Source organism: Toxorhynchites rutilus, chromosome 3 (genome assembly GCF_029784135.1).
Source record: "Toxorhynchites rutilus septentrionalis strain SRP chromosome 3, ASM2978413v1, whole genome shotgun sequence".
NCBI classification, from domain to species: Eukaryota; Metazoa; Arthropoda; class Insecta; order Diptera; family Culicidae; genus Toxorhynchites; species Toxorhynchites rutilus.
In genome coordinates, this window is record NC_073746.1 from 93,850,659 (window position 1) to 93,868,861 (window position 18,203).

The following is an 18,203-nucleotide window of genomic DNA, read 5'->3' on the forward strand; positions in this document are numbered from 1 at the left end:
GCTCGAACCGTGTTGATCTGGAGTTCCCCGCAAGGGTAGCTAGGCCGAGAACGTTAGTACCAGTGCACCAGTCCACCTAGCCGGCGTTATATAGTTTCGGCCGCCGAAGTGATCGAGTTAGCTGGCAAAGCTGCTCGCGACGATAAGAAAACCCGCATTCGGAACAGAACACATTCGGTTCGGTGGACATCAAGACAACAGGCAGTTGCAGCGAGTGGCGAGTGGCAAACGCAATCGCAAAACGGCATCAGGTAGCAGAAGAAAAAAGTTTGTTCTTTATACAAACTGCTTTGGTGGCAAATCCAGAACAAGGCGGCATCGAGGGCGTTCGAATAGGTTTTTTTTTTCAAAACCACGAGTACTAAGTTTTCTAAATTGGAACCATTCCATAAAACAAGGCGCTTTTCAGGGCCATTAAACCTTCCAAAAAAGAGTTTACGAAATACAGTTCAATGCTTTCTAAAACATTATCCAAAATAATAAAAAAACACAAATTGATTTTTTCATAATTTGTTTGCCAGGATCTGATGAGTATGTGAATTTGGCAGTTGTTCTGAGCTTATTGATAGTTGGGAACTTTCCAGATTATTCAATTTTCACCAATTCTTAAATTGTTTCCAGATTGAAAGTACAGTAATTTACAATTAGTTCGACATTTAGCTAATTGGACGGACATGTAATGCGACTTATTTAGTTGGACATTTTTGTAAACATATAGATCCAAATTATGACCCCACATTGAAAGTCGACACTGTACCACTGTCATCGCAAATGTTCAATTACAGGTTAAAATCGCCTCCAATGCGACACTGAGTGGCGCTTCGGCACGTCGCATTGAATGTAATTTACTGTACAACATGTCACAAAGCTGGATGGGAGGAAATTTTTCAACTGTGAAAGCTGTGGCGAGTGGCAACAAATAGCTAAACAGGAAGGTTCAGCCGAACAAGATGGGGATATCGAGTGATAACAAAACAATAAATTCTTTAGATTGAAGATAATTTTGTGATCCTGAAAAGGACCCTTTTTAGCCTGCATGTGAATCCAACGAGCGAACAAATCATAATGAATGTATTTTTTTGCCATCGCTCCCTTCTAACGCTCATTCGTTCGTCTCGTTGGACTCGCCCCTCTGGCTGAGTCTGCCGATTTGTCTCTATCCTGTGAGTGTGTACCGCTAGAGTATAAAACACGCGGACCCCAAAAAAATATCTTATTTTCTTTCAAACCGTAAACCCGTGTGGTTGTACGGCATCGGCATCGTGGACGTAACAAAGGAGGATAAGTTAAGGAAAGGCAAAGTCTCACTCGAACCGTGCAGGTCTCCAGTTCCCTGTTGGTCGCATTCACTAATTGCTCCGCAAGGGTAACTAGGCCGAACGGATTGGTGCCGGAGCACCAGTATACCTAACAGCGATTATAGAGTTTCGGCCGTCGGAGTGCTCGAGTTGGCTTGCAAAGCTGCTCACGACAATCAGAAAACCCGCATCAAGAACAGAGCAGCTTCGGTTCGGCGCTCATCAAGGCAACAATTAGTTTCAGTGAGTGGCAAAGTGTTTCTCCGGCACGTCGCATTAAATGTAATTTACTGAACAATATGTCACAAGCTGGATGGGAAGAAATTTTCCAACTGTGAAAGCTGTGGCGAGTGGCAAACGCAATAGCTAAACAGGAAGGTTTAACCGAACAAGATGGGAATATCGAGTGATAACAAAAACACAACACCAAAGGTTCTTTTCAGAACCATCAACATATTCATAAAGAGTAAACAGTAAACTAATCCATTTTTCAGGTAGATAGGTAGGTATTCACGTAGGAGAAGAAAATAAAACAAATTATTTAAAATATATATTTAACAAAAGCTGTCCCCGTTGTATAGTCCTACGTCACTCCGGTTATGTCCCCGACCTTACCCACCCGTCTTTTTTTTTCACTCGTGCCTCTGCACCAAAACAATTTTTGTGTTCCATTCATTTCGCAGCACAACAAAAAAATGTGTCCGTTATATCAATAATTAGTCTCTTGGAAAATAGCGCTCCATAGCAATATATCTATTGCACTATATTGATATGTTTCGGAATTAACCTCACTTATGCGTATTCATTTAGTTGCCGCTGTGAAAAAAAATCTTACCAATTGTTTCGTATTTATATAGAATCCTTGATAAAATCCAATGTCCTAGAAATCCTGTCCTCCGTTGCCAATTTGTGGAACCCCAGGAAAGTCCACTGTTTCGGTGGTCGGGAATAATCCGGGAATAACAATCACTTATGTACAGTCGGTTACTCGTGTATTTATTTATATAGTTTACATGATGTGTGTTGTCCTATACTTGTGCTCTTTGTACTAATAGTATTTCTATGATCGGTAGTCGGGCACCACAGTGATAATTGTAATTTGGGTAGTTGCCGCTGTACTAAGTTTAAAAAGATCCGACAAAGCCAGCGACCGGATAATTCGGCGTGGGTTTTATCACAAGATTCTTTAATCTCTTTTATTTTCCACCTTAGGCGAGCGGCCATTCCAATGCGATAAATGTCCAAAATCGTTCACTCTGAAGGCCGTTCTTCAATCGCACCTCAAGACACATGAAACGCGGCGGATAATGCTGACCTGTCCGGAAGAGGGATGCCTGAAAAAGTTTTCGAGCAAAACTAGCTTAAAACTGCACCGTCGTATCCATACGGGAGATCGTCCATTCCGGTGTACCATTTGCTCGCTTACTTTCAGAACCTCTGGACACATGCAAGCACATATGAATTCCCATTCGCGATTAGCGATGCGACGGGAGAAGAATAGTTTCTGAGAAAAGTCAAGGCAGTGATATTGCGAGATTGAACCAGAGTTACACTTGACTAGTGCCTTCAAGGGTATATGAATAAATATATTCTAGTAAAGAACAACATATTATTTTGCTAGTTTCATGATTGTGGCTTTCGATTTCAGCTATGAAACCCAGGTGATACTCCGTAGGAGTAAGAAAAATGCGTTTCACCATTCTCCGATGAGGCACCATTCTTGAGCCGCTTAATCTCATGTATAAAGTCATCCACATCTTCGGACATGGATTCGCAACGCTTACGACCGCGCATTTCTGGCGAGCTGATCCCGTTATCCTCTTCGGCCTCGCTGGCCTCATACTTGAGAAAGATTGAATCGATCCGCTTACCTGACTTTTTGAGCATATACGGATCGAACGGAAAAAATGTATCCAGACACTCCTCTGGCGTTTGTGCATCATTCTTGTAGACCGTGGCCAGCTTTCGCCGAGCGTTGCGTTCCAGAATTGTGTGACAGTAGGCCAACTGATGGGCTCTTGTTACCCCGGCAAATGCCGTTGCGACCGCTGGCAGGCAAACCCTCAACGGGTTCAGGTGACAGGTGACGATGGAAGATAGCTGTAGCGTCTGCAGGAAGGTAAGGTTCTTAGCGTTCGCTGTGAGTTGCCTGCTGCGGAACGCAACCACGTAGAAAATAGTCTGACAAACAGAATAGAACACCATGTGAGCCTTCAGCGATTGGTTGTGCTGCATTGAATCAGCCCGCTGAATGTATTTATAGGCCCAATTTGCTAGCTCCTGCAGCATTGTCTTCAGAAGGCTGAAATAAAAAAAGAAAAGGATGGTGCTTTGTGATAGTCAAGTAGATTTTTGCAAGAGGCGCCATCTGGACGTCAACCTTATGAACTTTTCAGCCGAACTGTGTGTAACACTTGGACAGTGTTGTTTTGGCATTTAATGTGCTTATTCGAGTATTAAAATAATATTGTGTGAAGTTTATGGTATTTTTCTTTGGTATATTACCTCATATCTCATGCTAATCCATACCTTTTTGAGGTATAGAATTATTCGTTCCTGCTCGGGTTGCATGAACGGTGTCTTCATTCTCATCTACCCCTAGGTAAAATGTTCAAATGCTCAATTCAGAAATATTTTTTATCTGCTATGTTACAACATGGTACGACATAATAAAAAATTATTCCAGAATTCTAATACATATGTAGATAACGGCATGAATCAGTGCACGGACAAGTCAGTTTGACAGTTTTGTGTGGTTTGTTTCAGCTCCCATTCGTTGCAATTTCCACATGCTCCTATTCAAATGTCAACTTTCTACCTTTTCTGTTTTTTTTCTGCAATATCAATCAATTTTTATTTTCAAAAATTTGTTCGATATTTTACAATTAAAAGGTTAATAAATTCCTACATTTCATTCTTTAACTAAAATTTTGTAGGTCTGATAGATTTTGTGTGAGATTTTTTTTTTAATTTTGAGTTTTCTTCAACTTTTTTAGAAAAGTCGTAATTTAAAAACCTTGAAATCTTTAAAATGCTGGTTAAAAAATGAAATGTAGGAAGTTATTTAGGTTTTCATTAAAAAATATCAAACAAGCTTTTAAAAAAAGCTCATTGGAAATTCAAATTTATTTCTTCTTGAAAACATGTGTGTTTAAAATTCTGAAAAAATAAATAAAAATAGCCCTTACAATTTCCAACAAGTCGTCCGTGTATCGGAAGATGGGCACCTTTACAGGGAAAAATTTTTATGACAACAACTTTTTCATGTGCTCTTTGAAAAAATACAATTAATGTTTAAACTTGTAACATTTTTATAAATAAAACTAGCCCGGCAAACTTCGTCCCGCCCAAAATTTATTTTTGTTATCAATACCTTCAAACATTCACGTTTTCTTACTAAGCGCAAGTTCATGAGTCCAATCGCAGAACTGTTCATTGATTGATCTTCTAATCGACCCCGTTGAATTTACCTTTTACTAAACAATTCCTAATACTTCTACCAAAACTCATCATTACAATATCAGATTATTTTCAGACACAATTCTCGTTCAAGATTTTTCAACCACATGCAAATAAGACAGACTCCTCCCCTCTTCTCACCTTAGAGAGGGAGGAGGAGTGTCCATTTACCATAGAAACGTTTCGAGCCCCCTAAAATCTTCACATGCCAAATTTGGCACCATTTGCTTGATTAGTTTTCAAGTTATGCAGAAATTTATTTTTCATTCGTATGACAGCCCACTCTAAGGATGGGTTTAGTCTAGTGATATATTCATATGAAGAAATATGATGAGATTTATAGAAATCGCATCGACCGTTTACACTAGCGTGAACTTCTATAATGAATATATTCATATCTTCGGTGAATTTATTCACCTGTAGTAGAACTGCATCCAACTTTAGTGATTTCTCACCAGTGAGAAATTCACAAGCGTTTACATATGCTGAATTTATTCAAGTTATATATACCTCGAATAAGTGTATCATATTTATTCTCACCCGTTTACAACTATTTTCACGTGAATAAATCCATCTATAGCTATAGATCTCCCTAATGTAAACCCGCCATAAGAGAGGCGGAAGGAGTGTCAAACCACCTTAGAAATGTTTCTTCCCCCTTAAAACCTCCACATGCCAAATTTAGTTCCGTTTGCTTGAATAGTTCTTGAATTATGAGACGAAAGGAGTGTCTACTCGCCATAGAAACGTTTTGTGTCTTCTAAAACCTTTGCATGCCAAATTTGATATTTTCTTGTTAATTTTTCGAGTCAAACAGAATTTTTTCTTCCAATTTCCATGTTGATCGGTTCAGTAGTTTCCGAGTCCATAAGAATCAGACAGACAGACAAAAATCCATGTTTATATATTAGGCTGTCAAAAAAGTCCTGCGGTATTTCCGTGAGATTTCGTTGAGTTATAGTGTCGCAAATATGGAGCAAAATAAATAGAAAATCCGACATATTTTACAGTACTACTATGACAAAGGCAAAAATGCATCTCAAGCTGCCAATAAAATTTGTGCAGTGTATGGACCCGATACAGTTTCCGTTTCCATCGCACAACGATGGTTTCAACGTTTTCGTTCTGGTGTAGAGGTCGTCGAAGATGCGCCACGCTCCGGAAGGCCTGTTGTCGAAAATTGCGACAAAATCGCTGAATTAGCCGAGAAAGACCGGCATAGTAGCAGCCGTAGCATCGGCCAAGAGCTGGGGATAAGTCATCAAACCGTTATTAACCATTTGAAGAAGCTTGGATTCACAAAGAAGCTCGATGTATGGGTGCCACACACGTTGACGCAAAAAACATCTTTGACCGTATCGACGCATGTGAATCGCTGCTGAATCGCAACTAAATCGACCCGTTTCTGAAGCGGATGGTGACTGGCAATGAAAAGTGGGTCACTTACGACAACGTAAAGCGCAAACGGTCGTGGTCGAAGCCCGCTGAAGCGGCTCAGACGGTGGCCAAGCCCTCATTAACGGCCAGGAAGGTTCTGCTGTGTGTTTGGTGGGATTGTCAAGGAATCATCTATTATGAGCTGCTTCCCTATGGCCAAACGCTCAATTCGAACCTGTACTGCCAACAACTGGACCGCTTGAAGGTAGCACTCATGAAGAAGAGGCCATCTTTGATAAACAGAGGCCGCATTGTCTTCCACCAGGACAACGCCAGGCCACACACTTCTTTGGTGACGCGCCAGAAGCTCCGGGAGCTCGGATGGGAGGTTCTTTTGCATCCGCCGTATAGTCCGGACCTTGCACCAAGTGACTACCACCTGTTTTTGTCCATGGCGAACGAGCTAGGTAGTCAGAAGTTAGCCACAAAAGAGGCCTGTGAAAATTGGCTATCCGAGTTTTTTGCCAATAAGGAAGCGAGCTTCTATAACAGGGGTATTACGAAGTTGGCATCTCGTTGGGAACAAGTCATCGAACAAAACGGCGCATATTTGACTTAAAACAGATTATTATAACTAATTTTATGAACAAATGTCAAAAAAATTCAAAAAAAAAATACCGCAGGACTTTTTTGACAGCCTAATATATAGAAGATGGATATCACAATTTACATGTTCTGAAAACTTTTTTTCTATTTAGAAACATGTCAAGAATATGCCAAACGCGTGAATTTACACACAAAAATGTTAGTAAAACATTATTTTTTCAGGAGTCTACATAGAAAAATGCCTTATATTCCAAAAACTATAAAAGACAGAATGTTGACGTCTTCGACAAAAGTTCATATTTTAATAAGATCTAAAACTATGTCGAATACATTACATCGTTATCTTGACCTCGAACAAAATTAGGATTAGCATTTTTTTCAAAGAAAACATGAAAAAGATGTTGTTAGAGAAACATTTTCCCTGTAAAAGTGCCCATCTTCCGATGCATGCGACTTGTTGGAAATTGTAAAAGCTATTTATATATATTTTATCGAGAATTTAAAACAGTATGTTTTTGAGGAAAAAGGATTTTAATTTTTGAAATAATTTTTTTTGTATATTTTTTAAGAAAATAAACAATTTTCTACATTTCATCCTTTGACCAGAATTTTGTGGATATCATAGTTCTTGAGTTATAATTTTTTGTAAAAAGTTGAGAAAAAAAATGTTGGCCCTTTTGAAAAAGTAGTTTTATTCTTTTTTTTAAGATTTCATTCTTTAATCTTTTCTTTGCTTTTGAGAGGCTTTAAACTTTGCAGTTCATTCGCCTCTAATTAAGTTTTTTATGTATGCAAAGTCTTTACACCCACAACGTTGAACGTGACGTGAAAATAGGTGTAAACGGGTGAGAATACTTATTCGAGATATATATAACTTGAATAAATTCAGCATATGTAAACGCTTGTGAATTTCTCACTGGTGAGAAATCACTAAAGATGGATGCAGTTCTACTTCATGTGAATAAATTCACCGAAAATGTGAATATATTCATTATAGAAGTTCACGCTAGTGTAAACGGTTGATGTGCTTTCTATAAATCTCATCATATTTCTTCACATGAATGTATCACTAGTCTAAACCCACCTAAGATTCGAATTCCGAACTCTAATCCGAAATAGACATGTCTCTTCAAAAACCTTCGAAAACTTACCTCAATTGCACAAATTTGCCGCGTGCCAGAATGCTAGCGATGTAGCCGACAGCCGCTTGCCTCATTGGTGTGGAAACGTTTGGATTGCCCACCTGCTTCCAGAGATACATCACAAAATATTCCACATACGAAGGCTTAAAGCTGCACAGATAAAAAAGCAGGAACTGGACGTGGTGCGTGTTGTGTGTGGGCAGTATTTGTTTGTCAAACAAATTCAACAGCAAGCGGAACATTCTGTCCGCAGCGTTACTACTATCCGTGGAAAGATGTTTCGAAATATACTCGAACATCATCTCCATGCAACAGTCTAAAGTTTCCGCCAGAGGCAGTTTCATAACTGTGTTCTCTTCATCCTCAGCGCCATCTACGGTTTTCACCTCCATACTAAACATCTGTGCATCATCCTCTGGATACTCAGCATCCTCTATTTCGTTCCGCGGAGCATTCACATCCACCACCACCATTCGACTGAATATAATTTCCAGAAGCTCTTCGGTGAACATCGGCGAATACTCCGTCATCCACAACGTATTGTGCAGATACCCGCAAACAACGTGTGTTGGCTTCTTGAAATAGGGAAAACTTTTCCTCATCTGAACCAGTATTATATCGAAAATCCTAGAAATTCAAAGCAAAATCCATTAGCCAGAGTGAAACCACTATAAATCACAAATCCTACATCGGTATCACATTTTTCAGTCTCACAATCAAGTCGTGTATCGGTTCAAACATCTGCACCTTCTCCTCCCCGGGTTTCCCGTAGGACCAACCGGCGCGTTCGTCATCTTTCGGCACAAACTGCTGAACGAGCTTCGACACGGCCAGCGAGGTGTAGTTGTTGTGCGCCACCAGCAATTCGATCACGAAATCTTTATAAACCTCTCGGGAGGTTTCATTCCTGTGCAGCCAATTAGCCGACAGCAGAGACTCGACGAGCATACCGAAATTTGCATCCAGCAGTGAGGCACATTTTTTGGACTCCACAAAAATTTGCTGGAACTTTTCATCGCCAAATTGCTGCTCCTTCACTTCCGACACCAGCAGCTCGTACCGTTGGAAGCGATTGCTTTCCAGTACCTCGTGGAGGACTAGTTCGACGGAAGAGTCTTCGAATCGAACCTTGTTCTGCGATAAGCTGGTATTCAGTTTCGACCCGTCGAAACTGGAGTATGGTTTCAGAATCGATGGTATCCGACGTTTTTCGGTATCGATGGACATCTTGACATTGCAGTTTAAAGATTTAAGTGTGCAATTTGCGCACGAATGCGGGCACGTTATTTGAATGAACTATGATAGGCAAAATGATGGGTTTAAGCTAGTAAAACCGGTGTAATTTTATGATTTCACAAGATTTTTAAACAACTTCGCAATTTAGCACGTTTTTCCACGTTTCGCCTTGAGCTTCTTCCCCAACAGTCGGGCACCAGTTTTGACGTTTGAGGCGAAGGTGGTATGGTGGTATTTTTGTTTTGGACATCGATCTCAATGATGCCAGGCAAGGCGGTATAATAAGGTGGAACGTTATGTCAGAACTGCTGTTCAGCCATTATTTGTGTTCGAATTGACAGCGGCCAAACGAACGGCTAGAGTTTCCGGGAAAGAGGATAACAAATGGTATGCAATGAGGAGTGCATGCCGCTTTGTGTTTGCTGCGCATAAATGTTGGTTTTGTTTACGCTGTTGGCATCATTGTAGTGTTTCGGTGACTGCTGCAAGTTATTGTCTGCATTGCTGTTCTACGGGACGTGAGGGTTGTTGCCGTTGCTGCTGGGATTGGAAACTCAGCGATTGTGGGAGCTTTGCTAGTGGGTATATAAAATAGGTGGCTCTTAATAACCGGTGGGCTTGTGCCGTATTGCTTTAGCTGAAGACTCGCCTGATCGTTCGGGTTGTGAGACACAACAGCTAGTTCGATTGAAACCAGCCCAGCGTAGGTATATGTTGGTGGGGACCGCTATGTAGCATAAAGATTTGATCTACTTTGTTTATAAACAAAAAAAGCCGCTGTCATTTTTCATCCCCTCTCGCATCATCCATGCCTTATCCTCATACTGTCGAAAACGAACCACCTGTCAATTCCAGCTCCTTGATGCCAGGCTATTTATTCGAATGTCTACGAATGACTCGAAAAAGCTCATCTATTCTGCACGGCAAATGATGTCAATGGTTCGAGTCCATCCGAGTGCTATGCATGGGTGCCTGGTGATTTTTTCAGAAGTCTTCAAATATCTCCAAAATCATATTGGAGGGAACTAGAATTCATAACTTAATTTTGAACAATGTTTGATATATTATTCAATGTTTATCCTAATTGATATTGTAATATTTGCGATCTAACGTACAAATCTACACCTAGGCGGCGCTGCGGTGAAAGTGATGATGGTTTTAAGTTTGGAATGTGAGTTTATGGGAGGTTTGTAGTTCTTTCCATAAATTACAATGTTATAATCATAAAAAAAATATTTGATTGCGATGAGTTTGTAAGAAATTTAATTCTGCGCAATTTATATATAACATGTTATTTATTTACCTCTTTCAGTAGTGAAAACTATAAAAATATTGACAATGGTTGAATTAAAGAAAGAAATTCGAGAGCACAATCAAACACAAGTAGAAAAATGCACGATTCCTGCATGTGAGAACTACCTTGGAAAGCCCGGAAGTAAAATATACGTGATTTGTTTTTGAGTTTAAGGTTACATTATCATCATTTTCTTAGTTCAAAAACAAAATCCAGATGTCTCACCGATCGTTTACGTTTTGCGTTAGATCGCCAATAGCAAGTTCCTTGTAAGTTACCTTCGAATTTTGGAGTTGAGTTCAATAAATGTTCAATAAAAAAGTATATATTGCGCAACTGCGAATGAAATTGTCTGAGTTTGGAAATGATTATTAGCTTGATAACCCGTTGATATAGTGAGTATCGCCTCAAATACTCAAAAAAACGGAAATATAATAAGGGGCTCTGGCAACCCTATCCCAACCAGCACAAATTTAGCGTAGGCAGCATAAAGCAGGGCTCGCGCTCTGGGGCTCACGTATTGTTTACTGTTTGGAGTCATATATGTTTAACATTTGGTTACGTTGGATAGGTTTCTTTGGCAAGCGATGTTTGAATATCCATCTGTAGCATTATTTAGCGATTTGCAATTAAAATCACTGCTGCAGGATCGAACGGAGCACTTAATTTTTAATTTTAGGTTATGATTTCTATGCTCATGATTTTCTATGCTGGCTACAAAAAGATGGTCGCATAGGACTCCCCTGATTGAAATAGCTACGGTAGCAATTTCAATACTTGCATCGTCATTCATTTTCGAACGTTTTGATGGAAAACAAAAACAATAAACATTTGATCCAAATACTCGTAAAATTGTTTGAACCGAACGCATTGGATCAAGCGTTCACTTCCCCGTGCAGCAGCACATTTGTCAAAACAATCGACGAACTTACGCGAAGCTGCATCAGTTCATGTGACACCTACATTAGAATTCAGAACCATAAAAGTAGTTCAAACGAATTTCAAACCAAAAGTACCAAACATCTTCATTTTACTCGCTGCGTCATCTGAGTCCTGTTGCACAATCAAAATTTCACTTATAATATTAGTCTTGTAACTCGTAACTTCTAGATTCCTGCTGCATAATGAATCTAAAAGTACAAATCTACAATTCTAAGGCTGAGGACATAGTAAACGCGGTGCGGTGCGATGCGATGCGATGCGGAGCGATGAGTTGGAGCTAATCGCGTGCTATGACAACCCAGCACAAGGATTCCAGATATGATAACACATCTTAATTCTGTAAACAGTTGAATTGCGAGATATTTAATTTGATAATAAATTGTATTTTTCTCAAAAAAGCTTCAAGCGACAATCTAAATTGAAGGTACAGCAAATGAAACATTTTATTCAGTAGCATTTGGTTACTTTTTCTCTCAACAGCTCAATTTTTATTGGTTACTTTGTGAAGATATTTATAGATAAATCGTCTGGCAGCCATCACTTGCGTTCACTCGCGGTAAAACACTCCACACACAGTTTCGCCGCATTGAAATCGCGTTCGCATCGCGGTTTACTATGTCAGGTCCGGGCGGTTTACATTTGACTTCCGACACTCGTGAACGAATGAGGTTTCCCGCAAACGAGCTGGCGCCCGCGCCCACTCGTTGTTTTTTTATGAATAAAAATGCCGTAAAGAGAAATATTACGCACCGAAAATAAATTTCACTTTTCATCATAAAGCTGATTTTTTTGCAGTGTTTTGGATGACTCCTGCGAAGGTAATTTTGCGAGTAATTGGCCCTTATATCGAGCTTTCAAATCGTGGAGGCGCACTCAAGTCACGTCATCAATTGAGTACAACCTTACATTCCCTCTGCCAAAAAAAAAGCCAATATACTGGGCTCTGTTGCATAATCGAAATTTCACTAATAATATTAGTCCTGTTACTTGTAACTTGTAGATTCCTGTTGCATAATGAGTCTAGAAGTACAGATCTACATGTCTAATATTACAAGTTATTTACACTGATATCATTATTGTTACATATTACAAGTGAATGTTGCATGAACAAAATACAAGAGCAAATTATTAGTTTCGACTTACACTTTTTTACAACTTCGAGTGGATCCGTAATTTAACCTACAAGTTGTTTTTTTTAAATATTCGATTTTATGTTTGAACTTTACGAGTACGGAAATCTACCGTTTCAACGTTTCAAATAAATCGAGCTACGAAAAAAGTTATTTTTTATGAATAATAATGACGTAGAGTGAAATATAATTAATTAATAAATTTCACTTTTGATCATGAAGCTGATTTTTTGCAGCGTTACGGATGACTCCTTTTAAATGTAGAGCACATTTTGTAATTGGTCCTTACATCGAGGCGGACTCAAGCCACATCAACATTTGAGTACAATCTTTCGAAAAACCAAGGAAGTTCAGCTAAGAAATTCAATGCAATGCTACCAGGCTAGGCCAGGGAATTCACACATCAACAGTGGGAAAAACCATAATATCCATCAACAAACTTTGACTTTGACAGATAAATGAGGCGTTACTAATAAAACAATGACGCGTTTAATAAAACAAGTACCAATATTATTAGTCCGAGTTATTATGCAATGTAAAATATTAGAACTTGTAACTTTTAACTTGTAACCAGAGATTGAAATTCTCGCCCGGCTGCGAGATAACCCAGCAAACATTAAATCGTATAATTTTGCACGTGCCAAGTCTTACAAGAAATCCGAATAAATCATAATCGCATATAATATCAATCAAAGTATGTATCGTGTATATTTGAAATCGCATAAAATGTAAAAAGTCGATTTTATATATCATTATAAAATTAAGTCGCAATTCGGTATAATAAACATAAAATTTATGATGTACATTGTCGTAAAATATATTTAATCCGCATCATATGCGTATATTACGCTGATGCAGTTTGTGTGTCGTACAAGCGTATAATTTAAATCGATTAAGTACTGTAGTAAATCGTGTTGCATGCTGAAGAAAATCATGAAACAGTAAATCATATTAGATCCTAATAAAGAACATATTATACATATTGAAATGTCAATGAAATGCTGATGCACTCGAAAGTTTTAACCGCTGTTGAATTAAATTTCAGATAGCCGCGCGAGATAGCTGGTGGATGATAATCCAGGCGACCGGAGTTCGAACCCACATCGGAGCAGTTTCCACCAGCATTCATATTCCACTCCCAACACAAGTCAATCAAACAATTATTATTTCACAAACATAAATACTCATATATAAAAATGGCGATTCTTGAGGTTATAATAAACATTTCACGAAAATATTTTGCCCCATTTGTTTTTTTTCTATGTCTGTAATAAATCGTATATGAGTATGGCAAAAGTCGTATTTGGTGCTTTGACAATTCATGAATATATTCATATTAGATCGCAATTCAATTTCAACATAATCGCTATTATAGCCGGTCAAAGTTGCATATTCATCCAAACAAATTCGGTAAGCATTTGCCATGTATGTATATGGCCTCCACTTTTGCATGCATATGTCAGTTAGGCGCATTATATCCCAACCAAATTTTAGGGCATATGATGTTATATATACGCTTGTTATGCGATTTAATGTTTGCTGGGAAGTATTCAGTCAAACAATCTAGTTTTCCATGAGTCGCGTAATGTTCAAATTTTTGTCTTTTCCTTTTCACCGAAAATTCTTTTTCAGAGAGAAAGAGATGTGGAAAAAAACTCTATCTCTGAAGTTCGACGAGAATGCTCTTTCGTCTCTCATTTAGTACTCAAAGTATGGAGCGGAAAATCAAAGCTAACTTTACCAACGTTAACCTGTTAGCGTCTTAGCGTCAAAACGATCTGCATTTGGACAGCGTCTGAATTGAACAAATATTAATCCATCTCATGTTCAATTCACTATAAAATCCAATGTTACCATTATCGGCGTCAAGAAGTCACTGAAAAGAAACCATTTTTCGGCAGACATTACTCGCCGAAACATCCAATTAGGGGCATAATTTGGGTCCCAAACTCGTTAGTGTAATCTCTATCAGATTAGAAGAAACAGAGTCCAACATTCTTACTGAAACTTTTCATTAAAATATAAAGTTGCCTTCAAAAACAATTTTTATATAAAATGTTCTCGCCACCTGCAGAAAAAGTGTTTCTCATTCAAATAGAATACTAATTTGAAACGGAAAAGTTAATTTTCATTCATAATTTTAATTTTAAAAACGTGTTCATTCCGCCTGAAAATCAATTATTCTTTTACGCTCCCCTAAATTAATAAACGAAGCTCAATGCCGTCAACGCGGATAAACGATCGATTGAGACAAATGTTTGAGTCAAACGTTAGATGAATCGTGTAATGCCGGCTTAATATTTGCTTTACCAAAGATTTGGTAGTTCCTTTTACCAACGATTTTTGTGGGTGTATGTAAACGATGTAAACAAGCGCTGAAAAACGAAACACTTTTCAACGAGTGATTTGTATGAAGTTCTCCTGCTTCTATTTCACTAATCCTAGTTTTATAAATCTTTAAATCTTATAAATTAATAATTTTGAGATTTGATTTCATTCGAATAAATATAACTAGCGAAGTGAGATGGCGTTTGTTCGTAACAACCTGTAAGTATATTGGAAAAATGTTCAGGAAACCGTACTACCGCTATCTGAAACTTACGGCAATGTGGTTTGTTTTATTCTATTCCTGGTTATGTACAATGTACAATTCATTTTAACAGTGACCAATGCAGCTTTTGCTCCGATACATGCGGTGAGGAATTCTATTACGTGCTGATTCCCTCTCAACAAGAGCAGAAGCTGAAAATTATTCTGCAGAAGTTGAGCAGTTTTGCTTCCCAGTTAAGCAGTTATCCTATATGTGAAAAATGCCGCCAAGAATTCATAACCATCCACAACATTCCCGAGAGCTGCTTCCAAATTTTGCATAGCGCCGAACCGACTTTCATCAAAATGGATCCAGAGTTAATGATTGATGATAGCGAGTTGCCGGATAGCGAGAACATTTTTGAGAGTGGCGCAATAAAGGATTTTGGACTGATCAGACGGGATGGCGAAATGCAAAACAAAGAAGAGAACGGAGAGGTATTCCTAATCAGGGAAACGAATGCTGCACAGGAAAAAGTTCACTCACTTTCGGTATGTCATAAATCGAAGGAAGGATCCGGGAAAGAAGGTTTGTTGAGAGATCGTGTACACGAGAAAGTATGTACTGATCTGAATCGATTTCAGGAGGAATGTCGTTCAAATGTGAGAAGTGTGAAAAAACATTCAGCCGAAAATACGATCTCGAAATACACTTTCGAACCCATACGGGTTTGTTAAACAAAAATTTCATTAAATCAGTCATTTAACAGAGTAATTTCTTTGCAGGTGAGCGTCGTTATTCGTGTCCACATTGTCAAAACACATTTAAAGACCCTGCAACGCTCCGAGTGCACATTCGAATTCATGCGGGTTGGTAAAAATGTTTTACTACAAAGAATCATTCAGCAGCATATTTACTTCGCAGATGAACGTCCCTATTCTTGTCAGTATTGTCCGAAGGCATTCAGGGATCGTCTATCGCTTCAAGCACACATTCAATCTCATTCGGGTTGGTAGAACAAGTTTTATTACAACAGAATCATTCCTTTATTTGTTTTTTTTCTGTAAATATTGACTGCAATCTATTTCAGAAGAAAACCCGTTCAAATGTGAAAAGTGTGAAAAAACATTCAGCCGAAAAGACTCTCTCAAAATGCACGTTTTAACTCATACGGGTTTGTGAAAGGAAATATAATTAAATCAATAATTCAACAGGGTCATTGCTTTGCAGATGAACTCCCCTATCCGTGTCCACATTGCCAGAAGGCATTTAAGGATCGTTTACGGCTCTCAAACCACATTCGGTATCATTCGGGTTGGTAGAAAAGTTTTTATCGCAATGAACCATTTCGCAGAGTCATTCTTTTGCAGACGAATCTCATTCGTGTCCGCATTGTCCGAAGATTTTCAAGGCAGCTAGCACGCTCAAGTATCACATTCAAACGCATACGGGTTAGTAAAGTATATTTTACTCCAATGAACCATTCAGCAGGGCCATTCTTTTGCAGGAGAACGCCCCTATTCTTGTCCACATTGTCCGAAGGCGTTCATACAACCTAACGCGCTCAAATGTCACCTTCAAACTCATTCTGGTGAGTAAATGATGTTTCACTATGATGAACCATTTAACGTGACCTTCCCGTTGCAGATAAACGACCCTATTCTTGCCCACAAGGTCCAAAAGCTTCCAATCTGCCTTCAACGCTCCAAGCGCATATTCGAACTCATACGGGTGGGTGAATATTTTACTATAATGCATTATTCAACAGAACCATTCCTTTACAGGTAAACGGTCCTACTCTTGTCCACAGTGTCCGGAAGTTTTTAGGCTACCTTCAGCGCTTCAAGTGCACATTCGAACTCATTCTGGTGAGTAAATGATGTTTCATTATAACACATTCAACGGGACCATACCTTTGCAGTTGAACGTCCCTATTGTTGCTCAGAGTGTCCAAAAGCGTTTAGACAGATTTCAACGCTCCAAGCGCATATTCGAACTCATACGGGTAGGTAAATATTTTACTATAATGCATTATTCAACAGGGCCATTCTTTTGCAGTTGACCGTTTCTATTCTTGTTTACACTGTGCAAAGACGTACAAGCAACAATCAACGCTTCAAAAACACATTCAAACTCATACAGCTTTGTAAGGGATGTTTGACTGGAATGAATCGTTCAGCAGGTTCATTCCCTTGCAGGAAAACGTCCATAATCCTGTCCACATTTTTTTCAAAACGTGTACCAGACCTTTCAACTTACATATAAGGTAGATAGGGGTAATATGACCAAGCGGGACGATATGGACTACCCTTCGTTTGGGCTTGTTATTGAACCAATAACACTTATTTCCCAACAATTGTATTAGAAATACCCTTAATAAGTATCTCAGATAAAATCGTATTCGAATTCAATTGTTTTAGAAAGATATTGAAAGAAATCTCAGACTGACTGATTATCACGAAAACCATATAAGAAAAACAGTCAACAATATAAGCTCTGTACGCAAAAATCTAAATACAAGCCATTTAGTCCCGATCATACAGTTGTTTTCGAAATGTCGCAAATTGATTTGTAAACTAAAAAGTCACGGGAGGGTTGTGTCCGAGACACGACCGCATAGTTGACGTAGGATTCCGTTAGGCTATCTGTTGATTTTGGATATGTTTGAAGAATTACATCGTTAAACTCTTTGATAATGATTTGGTGGCCCTGAAAAGGGTCGTTTTGTTTGGTTGTTGGATATTGTTCGTTCACTCCACCACAGAGTGATGATAACAGAAAGATGGTAAACAGTTGTTGGATGGTGCGTATCAGATAGAAGATGCCGAAGTGGAATGAGATATGGTGAATACCGATCTCTGTGACCCTAGACGAGATGCCTTCTATGTTTTGTATGGATGAAATAAAGAAAAAAAACTCACTAATGCAATATAACATAATTACCCATACCGAGCACAATTATCAATTTTTCTCATCAGTAAAAACATGTTACTTTAATATAGAGAAAACATATTTGAAATGGGAGAGGTAATTTTCTTTTATATTTTTTACTTTCCGAGTGTTTATTCAACCCAATGCGAATTTCAATTGGACTAACATCACCTAATACTATCTGTAGAGCATATGGGAAAACACTTTTTCTAATATTTCTTCACTTTTCCAATTTTTCTCGTCGTATAAACTTTCCTT

General features: G+C 38.6%; 2 protein-coding genes across 2 annotated transcripts in view; one reads left to right on the forward strand and one right to left on the reverse strand.

Moving 5' to 3' along the window:
• Positions 1-17,425, forward strand: part of LOC129773318 (zinc finger protein 91-like) — a 40,146-nt gene extending 22,721 nt beyond the window's left edge. The window contains exons 5-18 of the mRNA XM_055776921.1: positions 2,511-2,798; positions 8,655-8,850; positions 15,148-15,602; positions 15,659-15,742; positions 15,800-15,883; positions 15,939-16,022; positions 16,105-16,188; positions 16,245-16,328; positions 16,385-16,465; positions 16,522-16,605; positions 16,662-16,745; positions 16,799-16,882; positions 16,936-17,019; positions 17,073-17,425. Of these exons, the coding sequence (XP_055632896.1) occupies positions 2,511-2,798; positions 8,655-8,850; positions 15,148-15,602; positions 15,659-15,742; positions 15,800-15,883; positions 15,939-16,022; positions 16,105-16,188; positions 16,245-16,328; positions 16,385-16,465; positions 16,522-16,605; positions 16,662-16,745; positions 16,799-16,882; positions 16,936-17,019; positions 17,073-17,164 (1,868 nt within the window). The 3' untranslated portion in view covers positions 17,165-17,425. The remainder of the gene's footprint in view (positions 1-2,510; positions 2,799-8,654; positions 8,851-15,147; positions 15,603-15,658; positions 15,743-15,799; positions 15,884-15,938; positions 16,023-16,104; positions 16,189-16,244; positions 16,329-16,384; positions 16,466-16,521; positions 16,606-16,661; positions 16,746-16,798; positions 16,883-16,935; positions 17,020-17,072) is intronic.
• Positions 2,864-9,348, reverse strand: LOC129775555 (RNA polymerase I-specific transcription initiation factor RRN3). The gene is made up of 3 exons (XM_055780409.1): positions 8,571-9,348; positions 7,892-8,509; positions 2,864-3,600 (listed from the first exon to the last, which is right to left on the reverse strand). The coding sequence occupies exons 1-3, from the start codon at positions 9,107-9,109 to the stop codon at positions 2,943-2,945; spliced, it is 1,815 nt and encodes a 604-aa protein (XP_055636384.1). The 5' UTR covers positions 9,110-9,348; the 3' UTR covers positions 2,864-2,942.
• Positions 17,426-18,203: the final 778 nt, after the last annotated feature.